General features: G+C 47.9%; 1 protein-coding gene across 2 annotated transcripts in view; it reads right to left on the bottom strand.

The window, feature by feature from the left end:
* Window positions 1–9226, bottom strand: part of OSBPL10 (oxysterol binding protein like 10) — a 338082-nt gene extending 328856 nt beyond the window's left edge. The window contains exon 1 of one of the 2 annotated variants that reach the window (XM_075547107.1): window positions 8662–9226. In XM_075547107.1, coding sequence (XP_075403222.1) covers window positions 8662–8945 — 284 coding nt within the window. In that variant the 5' untranslated portion in view covers window positions 8946–9226. The remainder of the gene's footprint in view (window positions 1–8661) is intronic. The other variant, XM_075547106.1, reaches the window with a different exon arrangement.
* Between the last annotated feature and the right edge of the window lie 9056 nt (window positions 9227–18282).

Raw genomic sequence — 18282 nt, 5'->3', positions numbered from 1 at the left:
TTCTCAATCTTCCTAATGCTATGACCCTTTAATATAGTTCCTCATGTGGTGGTGACACCCAACCATAAAATAACTTTCGTTGCTACTTCATAACTGTCATTTTGCTACTGTTATGAATCCGGCGACCCACAGGTTGAGAACCACTGCTTTAAGTCATTAGGATATATATTCACTTTTTTTATATTCCCTTTTGAACCATGCAAATATTTTTAATCGTTTTATTAGGGGCTCATACAACTCCTATCACAATCCATACATACATCAATTGTGTAAAGCCCATTGGTACATTCATTGCCCTCATCAGTCTCAAAACATTTACTCTCCACTTAAGTCCCTGACATCAGGTCCTCATTATTTCCCCTCCCTCCCCGCTACCCCTTCCCTCATGAGTCCTTGATAATTTATAAATTATTATTTTGTCATATCTTGCCCTGTCCGACGTCTCCCTTCACCCACTTTTCTGTTGTCCATCCACCAAGGAGGAGGTCACATGTAGATCCTTGTAATCGGTTCCCTCTTCCCAACCCACTCTCCCTCTACCCTCCCAGTATCGCTACTCACACCCCTGGTCCTGAAGGGATCATCCGTACTGGATTCCCTGTGTTTCCAGTGCCTATCTGCACCAGTGTACATCCTCTGGTCTAGCCAGACTTGCAAGGTAGAATTCGGATCATGATAGTGGAGGGGGGTGGGGGGAAGAGGAACTAGAGGAAAGTTGTATTTTTCAACATTGCTACATCGCACCGTGACTGGCTCGTCTCCTCCCCTAGACCCCTCTGCAAGGGGATCTCCAGTGGCCGACAAATGAGCTTTGAGTCTCCACTCTGCACTCACCCCCTCATTCACTATAGTAAGGTTTTTTTGTTCTGATGATGCCTTATACCTGATCCCTTCGACACCTTGTGATCACACAGGTTGGTGTGTTCTTCCATGTGGGCTTTGTTATTTCTGAGCTAGATGCTGCTTGTTTACCTTCAAGTCTTTAAGACACCACACACTTTACCTTTTGATAGCTGGGCACCATCAGCTTTCTTCGCCACATTTGCTAATGCACCCATTTGTCTTCAGCAATCCTATCATGGAGGTGTGCACACAATGATATTTTTTGTTCTTTGATGCCTGATAACTGATCCCTTCAGCACCTCGTGATCGCATAAGCTGGTGTGTTCTTCCATGTGGGCTTTGTTGCTTCTGAGCTAGATGGCCGCTTGTTTATCCGAACCATGCAAAATTAAAATTAATGTTTTACTGAGCATCTCAATAATGTAAGGGCTGCCACTACGAACACGACATCCCTTACTGACCCAGAGCCCTACACAGGGGAACACGATACACAGTGATCTGACCCCACCACACCAAGGAAAACACTAAGGGCGTGCAACACAACAGCAAAGGGAGCAGAGCAAGGAAGTCCCGAGGGAATACCAAAACTAGACTTTGGAGGCCAGGATATGGCACCCCATCAAACATTCCTAAAGGTCAACAAACAGACCATGAACTAATGCCTCTGTATCAGACTCGACAGAAAAACACTCCTAAAGGTCAAAAAACAGACCTTGAACTATTTACAGGGTTTTGCCATTGTTTATTTGTTGTTGTTTTGTTTTACTCTGTCTTGTTGGGTTTTTTTTGTGCATATTATTATCTCTGCAGGTCTATCTGGATAAGATAGGCTGGAAGAACAGTCTGGAGGAGAAAACAACGGGACCAACAGTTCCAGGGGGACATGGAAAAGGGGGATCCCCGGTGGGGGGAAAGGAAGTGGTGTTAACAAACCCAGGGACAAGGAAATAACAAGTGATCCAAAAGAGTGAAGTGATCCAAAACAGTGGCAAGGAGGTTGTAAGAGGACTGGTAGGGATTGATCAAGGGCAATGCAAATGAGAGGAATTACTAAAAACCAAATGAAGGCTGAGCATGATAGTGGGACAAGAGGAAAGTAAAAGGAAATAGAGGAAAGAACTAGGAGGCAAAGGGCATTTATAGAGGTCTAAATACAGGCATGTACACATGTAAATATATTTATATATGAAGATGTGGAATCAGATCTATATGCATACATTTATAGGTTTAGTATTAAGGTAACAGATGGACATTGGGCCTCCACTCAAGTACTCCCTCAATGCAAAAATATTTTCTTCTAATAAACTGGCATTCCATGATGCTCACCTTCCCGACAGGATCGCTGAAGACAAAGCAGGTGCATAGCAAATGTGGTGAAGAAAGCTGATGGTGCCTGGCCATCAAAAGATATAGCGTCTAGGTCTTAAGGGCTTGAAGGTAAACAAGCGGCCATCTAGCTCAGAAGCAACAAAGCCAAAATGGAAGAAGCACACCAGTCTGTGCAATCACAAGGTGTCAAGGGATCAGGTATCAGGCATCATCAGAACAAAAAACCTTACCATAGTGAATGAGCGGGGGAGTGTGGAGTGGAGATCCAAAGTCCATTTGTAGGCAACTGGACATCCCATTACAGAAGGGTCGCAGAATGGAGACGAGCCAGTGAGGGTGCAGTGTAGCAACGATGAAACATACAACTTTCCCCTAGTTCTTTAATGCTTCCTCTCCCCCCACTATCATGATCCCAATTCTACCTTACAAATCTGGCTAGACCAGAGCATGTACACTGCTACAGATACGAACTGGAAGCGCAGGGAATCCAGGGCAGATGATCCCTTCAGGACCAGTGCTGAGATTGGTGATACCAGAAGGGTGGAGAGTGGGGTAGAAAGGGGGAACCGATTACAAGGATCTACATATAACCTCCTCCCTGGGGGGTGAACAACAGAAAAGTGGGTGAAGGGAGATATCGGACAGTATAAGACATGACAAAATAATAATAATTTATAAATTATCAAGGGTTCACGAGGGAGAGGTAGAGGGGAGAAAATGAGGAGCTGATGCCAAGGGCTCAAGCAGAAAGCAAATATTTTGAGAACAATGATGGCAACAAATGTGCACATGTGCTTGACCCAGTGGATTGATGGATGCATTTGATAAGCGTTGTAGGAGCCCCCTATAAAACGATGTTAAAAAAATAATGTTAGGGCTGCTCTGAATAGACTCAATGGCGTTGAGGGGTTTTTGGGTTTTGAGGATAATGTTAGAGGTAATTGTGGATGGCCGGGCTGAGGACCACGAGGCCGTGGGTTTGATGTTCTGGTCAGTGTGTGCGGAGGAAGCCCTACCACGTCATGGGATCTGGGCTGCCAAGCTGCTCTGTGCCTGTGTGTGAACACCTTTAGGGAACCCCAGATTCCCTGATGGGCAATCATAACAAAGGGATGGCTGACTGACCTACCAAGCATTTACTGTTCAAACTATTTACTGAACAATGCTATGTGCTAACCACTCCCGCAGGACCCTTCCCCCACCACCTTGGATGTAGAGTCTGGTCCATGGGGTTCCTGCAGGTTTCCCTTGCTTAGTGCGGTTACAGGCGATGTTTATTTTCTTCCCCCGCCCACAACCCCCATTGCCTTTTTTAACGTAAAGTGAACTTGGATGCATTTTGTGGTTTGAAAAGATTATTGTTCAAAGGAAAGCTGCTCAGGCTCTTTCACATCATCTCGGAATAACTGGGCTGTTTCGGGGGAGAGGTGAAGTCTAAGGCAGTAGAAAAATACACACGGGGCGTGCGTTTCAATGGACCATCAACATGGAACACACCCAGGTCAAAATGCATCAACTCTTAACACGCCCCTGCCCTTTATCCTGACCTCTCACACGCAACCAGGGACCACTATTCCAACCTTTAACATGATATGTAAGCTTGGCACTGGTGGACTTAGGAGTGGAATCACACAGTGGGTCATCTTTCTGAGATGAAATGGGAAAGTACAGAGCAAAGAAGATGCCTGCTCCCTCTGTGTAGTTCCCATGATGAGCAGCATGTGTCAGAGTCGAACTGGCTCCCCAGGGCTTTCGCTGGTTGATTCTTTGGATTCAGATGGCCCCACCTTGCTTCCAAGATATCTCTTGGTGGCTTCAATTAGCAGCTGCTCCCGTTAACCACTGGCCCCCCTAGGGACTTCTCGCCGTAAAAGGGTAACTCCTCAGGGTAACAGTACTAAACGGAAAGACCAAAGCCACAACCATGGAGTTCATTGTGACCCAGGAGAGAGTACGGTTGTCCTTTAGGGTTCCCAAGGCGGTGACACGGAAACAGACCGCCGTGCCTTACTGCTTTAGAATGGCAGACGGGCTCTGAACCACCAACCAGATAGTTTTACCACTGCACCAGCTGGGCTCATCAAGGTAGCCAGCATACCCACAAAATTAAAACCAGACAAGGTCAAATCTTTCAGAAGGGACAAATTGAAGTTCTAATATTAGCGACCCCTTCTCTTTCTTGCTGCAAACGGCTTTTTCTCGGTCCCTTGTATGCTAATACTTTAGCCAAGTTGTCACGAGGGTATCATGCTTGGTAGAGTGGAGGGGCAGCGAAGAGGAGGAAGACCCTCACGGAGAAACACAGACACGGTGGCGCAGCAATGGCCTCAAGATAGGAACGATGGTGAGGATGGTGCGGAGCAGGCAGCGTTTCCTCTGTTGTACATAAGGTTGATATGGATTGGAATCAACGCAACGGCACCTAACAACATCCTGTGTGCTCATATCTTCATTTAATGCTCACAATGGACCAATAACAAGTTGTTGTTCTTGCTAGGTGCCCTTGAGACGGCTCCGACTCTTATTGACCCTCTTAAGAAGAGCAGGATCATTTTCCCCCATGTGTCAGATAAGAAAAACACACATCCAGAGCACCAAAGAAACGGGTCCACGGTCATATGCTTGTGAAGTGGTGGTATCAGGATTGAGTCTGGAGGCCACCCAAGTCTACCTTTCCAAATGACACGAGAAATTCTTTAGCGAATCATACTTTCCTTATCCTTCTCGGGGTTCCCATTCATTCTCATAAGCCTGGCCTTTCTGTGCACATGCCCTGCCTGCCCAAGTCCTAGCTGCCAGCATCTCTCCCCCGGGGCACCCTGCAGTTCCCTCCTCGCTGGACCTGGGGTTTCCACTCTCACCTCCACCCAGCAAGCAGAGCTTGTAAGGACGAATCAGACCAGGTCATTCCCAACCCAAACTCTTCCTGGGCATTACAACACCAGCTGGACTGCCAATCCTAGTCTCCAGGGCACCGGCCTGCCCCCTGCCGCCCGCCCATGTGATGCCCGCCTCCACACGAGTTCTCGGGGTTCCCGCTCACCCTGGTTCCTTCAGCTCCAGACGCTGGAGTTTCATGCGTCACCTGAAGTCTGTACCCACCAAATGGCCTGCCACTTACCGCTCCCCTGTCCACTTCTCTTTCCAAATGATGTCACCGCTTCAGACATCCTTCCAGGCTTAAAGCATGAAGACCAACTGGGAAGTGTTTTTTACGATTCCAAAGAAAAAACCTTAGTCGATTTTCTTGAAGGACACAAGACTATCACGGGGGCTTCTTATGAAGGGTTTTTTAAGAAATTGAAAAGGCTATCGGTGAAGAAGAGGCCTGGACAGTTGTGCCAAGGAAATTCTCCTATAGGACAAAACATCATAGCAGCAAGGGCTACCCAATGGGAATGTCACCTTAGCCCATCCACCCTGCAACACCCATCTGACTTACTCTTCAGTTTCTTTGGTTCCCCAAACAAACAAAAATCACTGCCATCCAATCACTTGGAACTCATACTGACCCTACAAACAGGACAGAACTGCCCCCGGAAGTTTTCAAGGCTGTACGGGAGCAGAAAGCCTCATCTTTCTTCCAAGGAGCAGCTCGTGTGTTCGAGCTGCTGACCTTTCCGTCAACAGTCCAACTCTGACCTAACAGCACCACCAGGGCTCCTTCTCGACTTACTTCAAAGTTTCTGAGCAGCCCTCTAAGGTACAACTACTGGTCTCTCCTGAGGAGAGAAGACTGACGTAAATCAAAGACGCAGGAAACAACGCAATCACCTGCTGCGCAGACTACATGAACACTAGTCTCCGACCCTGGGACCAGAAGAACCAGATGGAGACTGCCTACCACTACTGACAACTCTAAAAGGGACGGGATTAGCAAGTCCTGGATAGAGTTGGTGATAAAAGTGGAACAAAATTAAAAACACCAGAAAGAAAGTCTAGTAAAAGGAGTAAAACTACTCTGAGATTCTATTCACTCCTCAAGTCTAGAAATGAATTCTCTCCCATGGCTTAATTTTCAGCCAAACAAAGCAAAAACTCGCTGCCATCAAGTTAATCCTGACTTACAGGAACCTAGAGGGCAGGGCAGAACTGCCCCTATGGGTTTCTGAGAGTGTAAATTCTTATGGGGGTATGAAGCCTCGTATTTCTCTGATGGGTGTTGGTTTCAAACTGCTAACCCAACGCATACCCACTATACCAGCAGGGCTCCTTAGAAATAGGTAAATCTAAAAGGGTTTCAATAACACTAAAGAGGTATACACAACTAAGATCAACCATTCAAGATCAAAAAGACAGTACTTACCCAAGAACAGAGTTCAAAGGGTTAGGAGAGAAGGAGAAAAGAAAACAGGAAACAAGGAGGAAGTGATAGTCAGTGATGTTACATTGTTACAATTGATGAGGCAAAACAAAAGGTGTATGGATTGTTGAAAAGAAAACAGATCTGGCTCTATAAGCTTTTTCCCAGTTCACAAAAACAGTTAAATTTTTCTTAAAAAGAATTATACAGACCTCAGGGGAAAAATGTCAAGAAACAACAACCACTCTTGGATATTTTTGATTAATAAAGGTTTCTATGATTTTTTTAGCAATACTTTTTTACTTACTCACCTGCAAGATTCCCTTGAGAAGAGCGAAATGCACAATCACAGAATCATCATAAATCATTTCCAAATCACTAATGGACTCTCAACCATGCGGGAAATATAAACCCTGGTACGGAAGCATTAACCATTATTAGAACAAGAACTTGAGTGGATGGTAGACCTGGGAAACAGTGAGTTCTCAGTGCCAAGAACACACACTGGCAGACACAGCCAGCCAACTCAGGAACCGTGGGCCCTCACTCAAGCATGCGTTGTAGTGGACACAATCCCACATGTCACCTAAGCAGTCTCAGTCCCGTAGGGTGACGACAGTGGTTAGTTCTCTGCCGCGAGAGTTACTCGCAGTCCTCCCCAATCCACTCCAAAGAACAAATCCCGGCATGTACATGGCAGGTGAAATACTGCCCCCAAGCAAGCAGAAGCACTGGAATTCTGGGTACAAACTCTGTGGGCCTCATAAGCTACTTGAAGAAAAAGCAATGAAAAGTGATCGCCCCAAGCACGCATAGAGTGTGGTCACTGGAGGGGCACCCCGAGGTGTCATTAACAGGACACACAATTACCAAGAATTGACATCACATTCGTCTTCTCATTTCTTTCATCCTTCACACTCTACTCTTTTCAAAGTCCAAGAAGGGCAAGGGGGTGATGGGGGCAGTAAAAACCCTTAGAGGGAGCCCTGGGGTTAATTTGAGAATGAAAGGGACATAGGAGGAGATCCTCAGAAAGTTCTATGATCGCAGAGAAGCCAAGAAAGTTCTATGATCGCAGAGAAGCCACCTAGTTCCCAGAGCCTTGGAAGGCTTTCCCTTCCCCCGTGGCGTTTCATGCATGAGATCTGCCCATCAAGAAATGTTCCGTCTGCACTATTTCCAAACAAGCTACAGGAAACTATGACCAACTAATACACCAGTTTAACCAACGGAGACCAACAAGACATACCCCCCAATGTGACTCAAAACATCACAGCCCCATAAGTGCTCAAGGTCCACTAAGATCCACGAGCTATTAGAAGCAGAACCAAAAGATGCCCTTTCCCAAAAGCTTGGTTCCATTTGCATGGATCATTCCCAGGTCCCCTCGTTTGCGTAGAAAGTGAAAAAAGCAGCACATGGGCCACTCTCTCTGTCTTCTTCATTAAAATAGTATGCACACTACAACCACACCAAGTGCGCCCTGATATCCCGTCTCCCACGTGTCCACATTCCCAACTGTAGGGGAGAATATGCAGAAAACTTCAAAAATCATCAGGGGGTGGAGGGTGATAAGACAATAATGTAAAATGCAAACTATCCATTCCGAAAGAGGGGACAATGTTAGAAATAAACACCCTCCCACGAAACTTTTGCAGAGATTGGAGGTTCCCAACCACCAACCGGAGAGGGGGGCATACTGCATGAGCACCAGGGGCGCAGAGGACGGGAAGTGGCAGAGGTTTGGCTGTCCTGGCTCTTGCTCTCGTTGTAAGCACCAAAGTTTAAAACGAACTATTTTGGTGAGACTTGCTTTGAACGAACCAGACAGGTGAACGCTTTGGCATCGAGCACAATGCCGGCCCTCTCTACCTGCCTTTCCGTTCCGGGAAACGGCTGGCAGGTCCACCGGGGCCACCACGCTCCCTCGGCCGCTCCAGCCCCCCAAGGTGCCGGTGCAGAAGCGGGGCTCTGGCCTCTCTGGGCCACTGCGGTGCGGTCTGGGCTGGGGTCTGAACGCGCCCCACCCTGGGTACCCCACCTCGAAGGAAAGCAGGGACGCAGGAAGGGCACCGTGCGAAGGCATCCCCACCTCGCGCGGGGAGCACGGTTGTGCGCGCTCACCCTCCACCCCATCCCCCCGGAGGGGCGCGCGGCGGCGCGGGGGGCACGGTCGTGCGCGTTACCTGTTCTGCCAGCCCTGCAGGAGGTTGGTGTACTTGCTGAGCACGCCCTCGAGCGCAGGCTCCCTCCTGCGGCCGCCGCCCCCGGACGGGCTAGCGGCCACCGAGCCCGGGCTGCTGCGGCTGCCGCCGCCGCCCAGCCCGATCGCCAGCGACCGGCTGGAGACCCCCCGCCCGGCCAGGGAGCAGGAGGGCGAGGAGCCCGCCGAGGTGGCCCGGCTGCTGCTGCGGCTGCTGCTGTTACTGCCGCCGCCGCCGGCGTCGGCGCCCGGAGCCGCCCTCTCCATGGTTCGTGCGCGCCCGGGGCGCGGGTGCCCGCCGCGGTGGCAGCCTGGGCGCTTGGGCTCCTGGCGAGGCGGCCGCTGCTGCAGCTGCTACAGCTCCCGGCGCTCGGGCCGCCCGCGGCTGCTCTAAGTCCCCGGGAAATGCCTGACTCATACAGGAGGAAGAGGAGGAGGAGGAGGAGGAGGCGAAGGAGAGCTGGGAAGAAAGCCAACGGGGCTGGACCCAGCTGCGGCCGCCCCTCCTCCCCGCGCGGCCCGGGCCCCGGCCCCGGCCCCTCCCTCCGCACTAGTTTGCCCGGCAAGTTCCGAGCGGGTGGCCGGCTCCGCGCTCTCCGCGCGGGCTCCTCCTCCCTCTCTTTCCCCCGGGCCCTACGGACGCTCCGGCCCAGGGCGATGGAGCCGCAGGGTGGGCACGCCCGATACGCGCGCCCGGGCACCTCTCCCGTGCCTGGTGCCGCCCCCTCTTGGATTCCAGGGGGCTGGGAGGGGACGTCCCCGCGTCCCTCCCCGCCCCCAACCCACCTCGGGACCTGGAGGGAGGGGCAACCCCACCCGGATGTGCACCGCCCGACCCAACACGAGCACCGGAGCACGCTCCCTCTCTCTCTCTCTTCCCCCTCTCCCTCTGTTTCTCTCTCCCTCTCTCTTCCGCCACAAACGTGGGCCAGACACAGGCACACAGTATCCTGGGAATTGGCCTCCTGCGCAGAGCGAAGTACAAGGCCGGGAGGGCCTCAGCTTCTGCTGCACATCTGAGGGGAGAGGAGGGCCTGGCAGGGCTGGCGCTTCTCACAGGTCACTGCACCCTGAGCATTTGCACCGTGGGAGGATTCTGATAAACTCACAATGGACCCCACCTAGGGAACGCTCAGCTCCAGGCACGTGCTTCCTGACAGTGCGCCCTGGAGGCCTCCCTTACCTCACCCCAGTCTTGGGCCCTGAGGACACACATCCATACACCTGGCAAACCAAACACCACCCAGTCCTACCAAACAGCACCGCGAACCTGGGACCAGCGCCTCTGAAGCGGTGCGAAGGCTGCTTGAAGCTAGAGAAAGCAACAGAAGACTTAGAAACTTAGCACCTTCTACCTCCCCCCCCCTAAAAATGCACAGAGCGTCAACAGAATTTCTCAATCAAAATAATTGCCCTTTGGCGAAAATAAATGAGATGTCTTCTTTCCCTCCACCCCGTTAATAATCTTGGTGATTATAAATATCTAATGCAATCTGGAAATTTCTAAAACCATCTAGGAAATTAGCTTTGAGAAGCTTCAGTTGTACACACACACACATCCACAACCAAAAGGAAACAAAGGGTGATATGACTCCTGCCCTAAGGATCTACAGTCGTAGAGAGCAGATAAATAATTAAACAGTTTGGGGGGTTGTTTGTTTGTTTACTAAGTGGAATGGAATGAGCTCTCCTGGTAGGAATTCCCAGCAATAGCCGTTTTATGACTTCACATCCTTCTAAGATGCTTTCGAAGGCAGCTTAGCTCTAGAAATGTTAGTGGGAACAGGCTTGAGACTGGTGAAAAGTAGTTGCATATTGCAAATAAATGACAATTCCAGGTGTCTGCACTCACATAGTTCTCCCAAAGGGATCCCATGAGAGAAAGCCCAACTTTGACGTGAGACAGACCTGAGTTTGAATGAGGTCAGTGACATGGGCTGTGATGACTTACAGAAGAATGTTTACTTGTTCAAAATCCCCACGCTGCCCCCCTTCCAGGACCTTCCCGATCAGAAGAGTATCTGCCCTCCCCATTGACATCAGGCATGGCCTTGTGATTTTCTCTGACCACTGGAATGTGAACGCAGAAAGGTGTGCCACTTCCAAGCATCTTTCTCTTTTCCCTCTGACAGGACAGCAGGCCGGCCCAGCTAATGGTCCTCCTTCAGTTTGAGACACAGAATGAAAACACATAGAAAGAACAACAGAGCCTGGTCGCGCAACATGAGCAACATACACGTATGTTGTAAATTGCTGAGATACGAAGAGCCATTTGTTACCACAGCGAAACTTTGCCTACACTGACCGATACACTGATCAGTCTGTGAGTATTTGAATCCCTCCTTACAAACACCGAAAGAGTGGATACCAACTAAACTATGGACATCAGTCATTGCATGCTAATCAACACCCCCTTAGGGGAGAGCTTCCCCATCATAAGCTTCTACCGAAAGGAGACAAGTACCAGCATTTCATTTCATGGTATCTAACCCATGCCTCCGCTCCTGGGCTCTGCCCAGTCAACTTGTGACTGCAGGAGCTAGCTTAGCAAATTCTCACCTTGGAATAAAAACGTGATGCCCTGAAGATAGTCCCATGAGGTGGGGGAACTAAGCTAAAAGGAACAGCCAAGGCCATGCTGAGATAAGATTTCTCAAGCCATCTGTGTGGGATCAGAAAGAGCCGAGGAGGCAAGTCCATAGCAAGAAGTACATGGAACACATGGAGGAAGAGGAGGTAATCGGACGAGAGATGAGACGCATGCTGTTCCCTCTGTCAGCGACTCTTTTCCATGTTCTCTTCACCTGATTAGTCCTCATGGAGTTTTCCTTTAAAAGTCATTTCCGAAAACTCTCCTTGACCCACTTTAGTTCAGCAAGACAACAGTGAAATTCAGCATTCCTTTAAGAGAAGGAAAAGGTCTTCATGTAAGAAACACCTATTCGGATGTGCCATGGGCCCCAAATGACAACATTAGCAATAAGAGGTGATATTTATTGAGCAAGTTACTCTGTATCATCATAGCTATCAGTCTCTACCGGGATTTGAACTCAGGCATTTTGATTGTGTAACCAGTTTCATTTCTTTTATTTAATGAAACCACTGAACATTCAACTCAGTGCCTAGAAAGCTGTTTCCTGCATATTTTTGTTACTTTTTTAATTGATTCTCCTGTTATCCACTCAGAGGGAAGCAGGGCAGGTACTTTGGCGGTGAAGAGCCAGTCACTGGGGCCTGCACACAGTAAGAGTTTGATGAATGAAACCTCATTTCACAGAAGAAACAGGCTCAGAGAGCAGCCAATACGGCACGAAAATCTTCAGACTTCAAATTCAGTGACATGTAAATACAGCCCCCACCTGAACTTCACCTGTGCTGATTCCATGGAAAAACAAACAGAGCGGGGTTAAGGTGTGGACAGTGTGCCTTCCGGTCAATGAGTGACTCCGGCCCAAGGCAATAAAATAGAAATATGGGCCCTATGCCTGCAGAGCCATGAGCGTTTAGTGCGTTAGGAGCGCTGCCTGTTTAGCAGTTCAACCCCTCCAGCAGTTCCACAAAGAAGGAGGAAGCTTTCTGCCCTTATATAGATTTGCAGCCTGGGGAACCTACTCTGCCCTAAATGTTGGGAGTGAGTCAGAATTGATAGCAGTGATTTTTTTGGCTACTTTTTTTTTAATGGATCATCTGCAGTTTTTAAGTACATTACAGAGCTCTGGTTAAACACTAGGCACTTAACCCACTGGCACTGAGTTGATTCTGACTCATAGTGACCCTAGAAAACCAAGGTAGAGCTGCCCCTGTGGTTTCTGAGACTCTAACTCTTTCCGAGAGTAGAAAGTGTCATCTTTCTCCCGTGGAGTGGCTGGTTTCAAACTGCTGACCTTGCAGTTAGCAGTCCAATTACATCAACTGAATAAGAGCAAAAACTACACTTGACTTAACCAAAAGACATGGAGCCCTGGTAATGTAGTGGGTTATGAGTTGCACTGCTAACCGTAAGGTCGGTAGTTCGAAACCACCATCCACTCCGTGGGAGAACAAGAGGGCTTTCTACTCCCAGAAAGAATTACAGTCACAGAAACCCTATGCGGCCATTCTATGGGGTCACTATAAGTCAGACTCAGCTGGATGGCAGTGAGGGAATTAGTCTTGGATCTATACCTATCAGAATGCCTAAGGAAAACAAAAACTTGGCAATATGAAATGCTGGTAATGAGTAACGGAAACTCTCACACACTGCTGGCAAAGTGTAAATAGATATAACCAGCTTGGACCAACACTTACCACATGACCTAGCAAGCCCACTCATAGATATTTATTTAAATGTAATAAGTAATACAACTTATATGTATTGATTTACGAGTGTTTATTGCTGCTTTATTCACAACCCTCCAAAACCTGGACGCAATCCAAATAGCCCTCAACTAGGGATTGGATTACATATGATAATAACACAGTGATCCAGTCATACAGGGGACTCAACAACAAAAGCCATTAGCACCTGTGGCATCACAGCTGACTCTCAAATTCATTGTGTGGGTGGAAGAAGTTGGGCTCCCATACGATTCCATTGCTATGACCTGCTGTCCAAGGCCACGCTGTTGGGAGGGAGGATAGCTCCGTGGGGACCAAGAGTTCGGGGTGGACGGAAGATGCGACCACAAAGGGAAGCTGTGCAGAATGTTTGGAATGGGAGGGGTCATAGAACTCTTTTATATCTGGATGGAGGGGCACTGTGAGAAACCCATAGACCAAAAAGTGTAAATATTATTCAATGTAAATCTACAAAAGAAAGGTATGTCAGGTCGCAATTGGCCCGTGTATGTGTACCCCTAGGTTAGGGAATGAGCTTCCTAGTGAAGAAACAAAAGGATGAATGGATGGATGGATGGATGGATGATGGATGTCTACATACTGTACATACTCCTGTATAAGCCGAGGTTTTCAGCACATTTTTAATGCAGTTTTTGTGGTAAAATTAGGTGCCTCGGCTGATATTCGGGTCAACTTATACTTGAGTATCTAGGTACTTACCATCTGCAGTAGTTACATAATCTGTTGTCCATTTGAGACTTTTGAGTGAAGGGGTGGAGTTTAACTTGTCAATCAGGTTGTACCTTGATGGCTTCATTTGGAAGCTCTCAGGAGATAAATAGCAAGACATACATCCAGTCCCAGTGAGACATTCTTATTGACCAGCCCACATGGAGACAGGCGGATGGCAGCCAGAGCCTTGGAGCTGGAGAAGCCACATGGAGACCCCTGCCAGTGATGAGATGCTTACACTGCCACTGGATCCACAAGGCTTTCCATGCCCTAGACTGTGATCATCCTGCATTCGGCATCATTGCATGTGTTTCGTGAGTCCGAAGAGGAATTTGTAGATTGGTATCAGACATATGGGCTAACACTGGATTTATGGACTTGATTCAGACTGGACTGGGATGTCTTTTCAATATTCAATTGCTCTTGTATATAAAAGTCTTTCTTATACACATATGAATGTCCATGAATTTGTTTCTCTAGTCTACCGGGACTAACACACCATCAATTACTCAAGCCTTTCTGTTTCCCAGGCAATATTACTCAGACCTTTTGGATAAAAGGCTAGATGTCTCTTCTACACACCACCCACTGGTATATTACAATGAACACACATGATGATTAAATAAGACAAAATATGCACCTTTTTTTGCGAACCAAAAATACACCATCAATGTCAGCTCTTTTCCTGCTAAAAGAAGAAAGCTTCTTGATATCCATTTGTTTCTCAGCAATATGGAGGCTCCTGAAAGACCATAAGATATAAACATCAGAGGTTTAAAAAAATCCATAGAGACCCCCTATGCAAAGATGAAGTGGCATGCCAGCAGTGTACGGCGATATAAAGTCACCACGAAGAACGCCTGTCACATCTCTCCCCAACTTGCCTTGTGCTGAAACGCACCGTGGAGTGCGGGAAGTGGAGGCATTCGGCCAACATCTCCATTTTACTAATAAGGACAATAAAAGTCCAGAACGTCAAGAGACTCCCCAGGGTCTCACTGTCAGCTCAGAGTGGACTCAGGGCTCCCAGACTCATGATAGGAGGTTCCTGAACAATTCTCTTTCGATGACAGTGTTAACTAATGTGCCAAATTGTTGCCCCAACGTCCTCCTGGCTATGTCAAACAACCAAACAGGTAGGTTACTTGCACCGGTAAAATACACCAAAGAGTCATAAAAGAGAGAAAACGACAATGCAGTCCTTCCTATAGAGGAGAACCTCTGCTCAGAGAAACCTTTTAAATTGAACCGAGAATTGCAACATTCTTTCGCTACAGTCCACTGAGGAGCGCTGCATTCTCTCCACGCTGCCAAGCAGAAAACAATGACACAAGTTTGCTTAGAGGTTTCTCAACATCTTGATATGAGCTGTTCTCTGGCTGCGAAGATCTAAAGACAAAAACATTTTTTTAATATAAGTTGCCAAACAAGGAGGGGGTAGTGGGTTACTTGGCATTTACCCATAAAACTGATTTTCCCAAGTTTAAAAAGAAAGAAAGAAAAAATCCTGCAGAAAACCCATCAGGCATCTTTCTGTTGCTCGTTTTTAGAAAGGAGGGAAATTCCAGAAAGAAGCTGCTGCCACATGCTGATGTTTCTTTCTGGATTCATTTTAACGTCCGCGTTGCTTTCAACCGGTTGAGTCTACTGAAGAAAGAAAACACGATTGCTTGGACATCAACAGCAGTAAGTAAAGAGGTCCCATTTTCAACCCTAGAGGACAAAATTGAGAAAGCAAAGCAAAGCAAAACACAAAGTTGACAAATGCACTTGGACAGGCGCAAAGAATATTATTTAGGAACTCCATCCCAGATGGCAATGAGGCGGTGAATCTGGGGGACTAACACAAGGTAGAAGGGTGTCTGAGGCTGGGTTCTCTAGAGAAGCAAACTAGTGGAGTTTATCTATGTGTATATATGCGGAGAGATTACATCAAGGAAACTACTCACACAATGGGAGAGGTGGCCAAATTCCTAATCCATGGATCAGATGTCAGGCCAGAGATTTCTCCTGATTCACAAAGTTACCAGGGCTGATGAACCCCATCAGCCAGCAGACTTCTGACTGCAGATGAGTGAATCCACCTTAGCAGGTCAGATGGCACACCGATGGCTCCAGCACAATGATTGACAAGCTAGATGCAGGATCCCAACCCAGGAAAAGGCAAACAAGCTTTCGCACAGCATCCACTTCTAGTGGAAGCAGCCCACAGCCCCAAGAAGATCTCATCATGGAGAGGTCTCAAACGGCAAATCACTGGCCCAGGACATTGACACAAACCTTAATTACCCACTTTCCCATAAGGCTTTGCACTCACGGTGGGGCAAAAGCCAAAGGAGAGGAAATGATCCTAGAGATTTACCTTGAGGCAAAGGTGAGTACCTTTATTTATAGATCCTGTGCCCTTTTTACTGCCGGTGAGTTTGCTTTCTGACAAGTCACATTGAGGATCATATGCTTGGATTTACTAGCAGACATTATGCAGTAAATTATTTCAGGCTATAAAAGTATGGCCGATTTATGTGCATAACCGGGCTCTGTAAGTTTGACTGTTATAATGTCAATAGACAATGTTTAAGCCCTAATAGCCTCCTTATGAACATTTATGAACATCATTCATTTTTAAAGAGATTTTAAAAAATCAGTGAATTCGCAGATGTCAGACAAAAAAAAAACCCAGATTTTTTTAAACTCTCCCCATTAAGTAGTCTGTCTGCAACATATTTTATCAAATATTTGGGGGTGGAGGATGGAAGAACCTTGGCTCAGATGGCATTAGGGGTCCAGTGGACCTGGGGGGGGGCACAGGGCATTCCCTCTACCTTGTCATTAGGACAACTTATCCCCCAGGTTCTCAGTGTTTGGGTTTTTGTTTTGTTTTTCATCCGAAAAGCATATTGGACAGTACCCACTTACCATGCTGTAAATAGGAAAACACTACACAATAGGATACAGCGTTTGAGTTTTTGCTTCATTTCAGTGTTTTTGTTGTGGCCACAAATAAAGAGAACGACAGCATGAATATCCTCACCATCCCATTGCACCCGCCAGCTGCACAGCCTGCCACAGGAGGTGCGCGCTGAGTGAGAACTGCTCTCAGCGTATCCCAGGAGTCCTGCATCAGATGGTTTCTTGCTAACAAGGGAAACCAAACAGGTAACATCAGAATTTGGGCGGATGGCTAGTTCCCAAATATTGCACTCATTGACAACAGTGGTGAAGGGAAATTGCTTTATTTTTGTTGTTGTCCTCAATTCTTTTTTTAAAAAATGCTTTATTAGGGGCTCATACAACTCTTATCACAATCCATACATACATCAATTGTGTAAGCACATCTGTGCATTCATTGCCCTCATCATTTTCAAAGCATTTGCTCTCCACTTAAGCCCTTGGCATCAGGTCCTCTTTTTTTTCCCCTCCCTCCCCGCTCCCCCCTCCCTCATGAGCCGGGAAATTGCTTTGGATGGCTCATCCGACCTCGGCCATATGGCAATCGACCTTGAGCGGGTGTGGAGTTGGACTCTCCCTTCCCGACTGAAGCCTGAGGAGGTCAGATGTTACCCGTCAGATCTGTCCGTGTTTCTGTCACTTGCAGCAAACGACTGTTAGTGAGACTGCGCAACTAACGTGCGTGTAACACTCACCGAGGGGTTTGCTCGGTTTCGCCCTTACACCGGGTATCAGAGTGAGCTTCTCTCTCGGAAACAGGAAGGGAGAGTATCCGTGACCATCAAGAAGGAAGAGTGACCAGCAGTGAGAGATCCCTTCCAGAAGTGGGTGGGGTGGGGTGGGGGTGGGGGTGGCAGCAGAGATGCCAGAGGCCACAATGGGTGTAATCCAGTGACTTTGAACAGTCATTCCTACTTTCGTGTATACATGGGTATTTAAAAATCTTTTTCTCTCATGTGCCTTGATAAGGAGAGTCCTGGCAGTACAGGGGTCAAAATGATCAATTGCTGGCCCAAAGGTAAATGCTTGGGAGCGTGGAGCAGTTTGACTCCCTGCCATAACTCTAAAGAACTATTCATCTAGTTCGGTGGTTCTCAACCTTCCTCATGCCGTGACCCTTTCATACAGTTCCTCATGTTGTGGTGACCCCGTATGTGGGCATATCTGCATGTGGGCGGACCCACCTGGAAGCGGATGGATGAGCAGTGTCTCGGTTCCTCAGAACCATCAGAAATAGGGTCTTAGGTGACTCCTGTGAAAGGGTCGTTCGACCCCCAGGTTGAGAACCGCTGCTCTAGTTACTGTTGCAATGAATCACCTCTCTGGCGACCTCTGTTCCCATAGTGGAACGCTGCCAACTCTGATTCCCAATAATTTTGCTCCTGTCCCAGGACCAGGCCTGAAGACTAGACATAACAAAGTCATTCGATTCCCTCAACCTAGGTCACTACAAAGGTGTCACCCAGGGGTGTCCCCTTAGACAACTTCCCTTGTGTTTTAAATATGCAGGACTGCTGCTCAAGCCCTGTTCCACATGAACTAACCTGTGTGACGATATTGTCTCGTCGTCACAGACGTCAGCCTTGATCCCCCACTTTCTTCATCA

This window comes from Tenrec ecaudatus, chromosome 4 (genome assembly GCF_050624435.1).
Source record: "Tenrec ecaudatus isolate mTenEca1 chromosome 4, mTenEca1.hap1, whole genome shotgun sequence".
NCBI classification, from domain to species: domain Eukaryota; kingdom Metazoa; phylum Chordata; class Mammalia; order Afrosoricida; family Tenrecidae; genus Tenrec; species Tenrec ecaudatus.
This window is presented reverse-complemented; position numbering and strand designations above follow the sequence as displayed.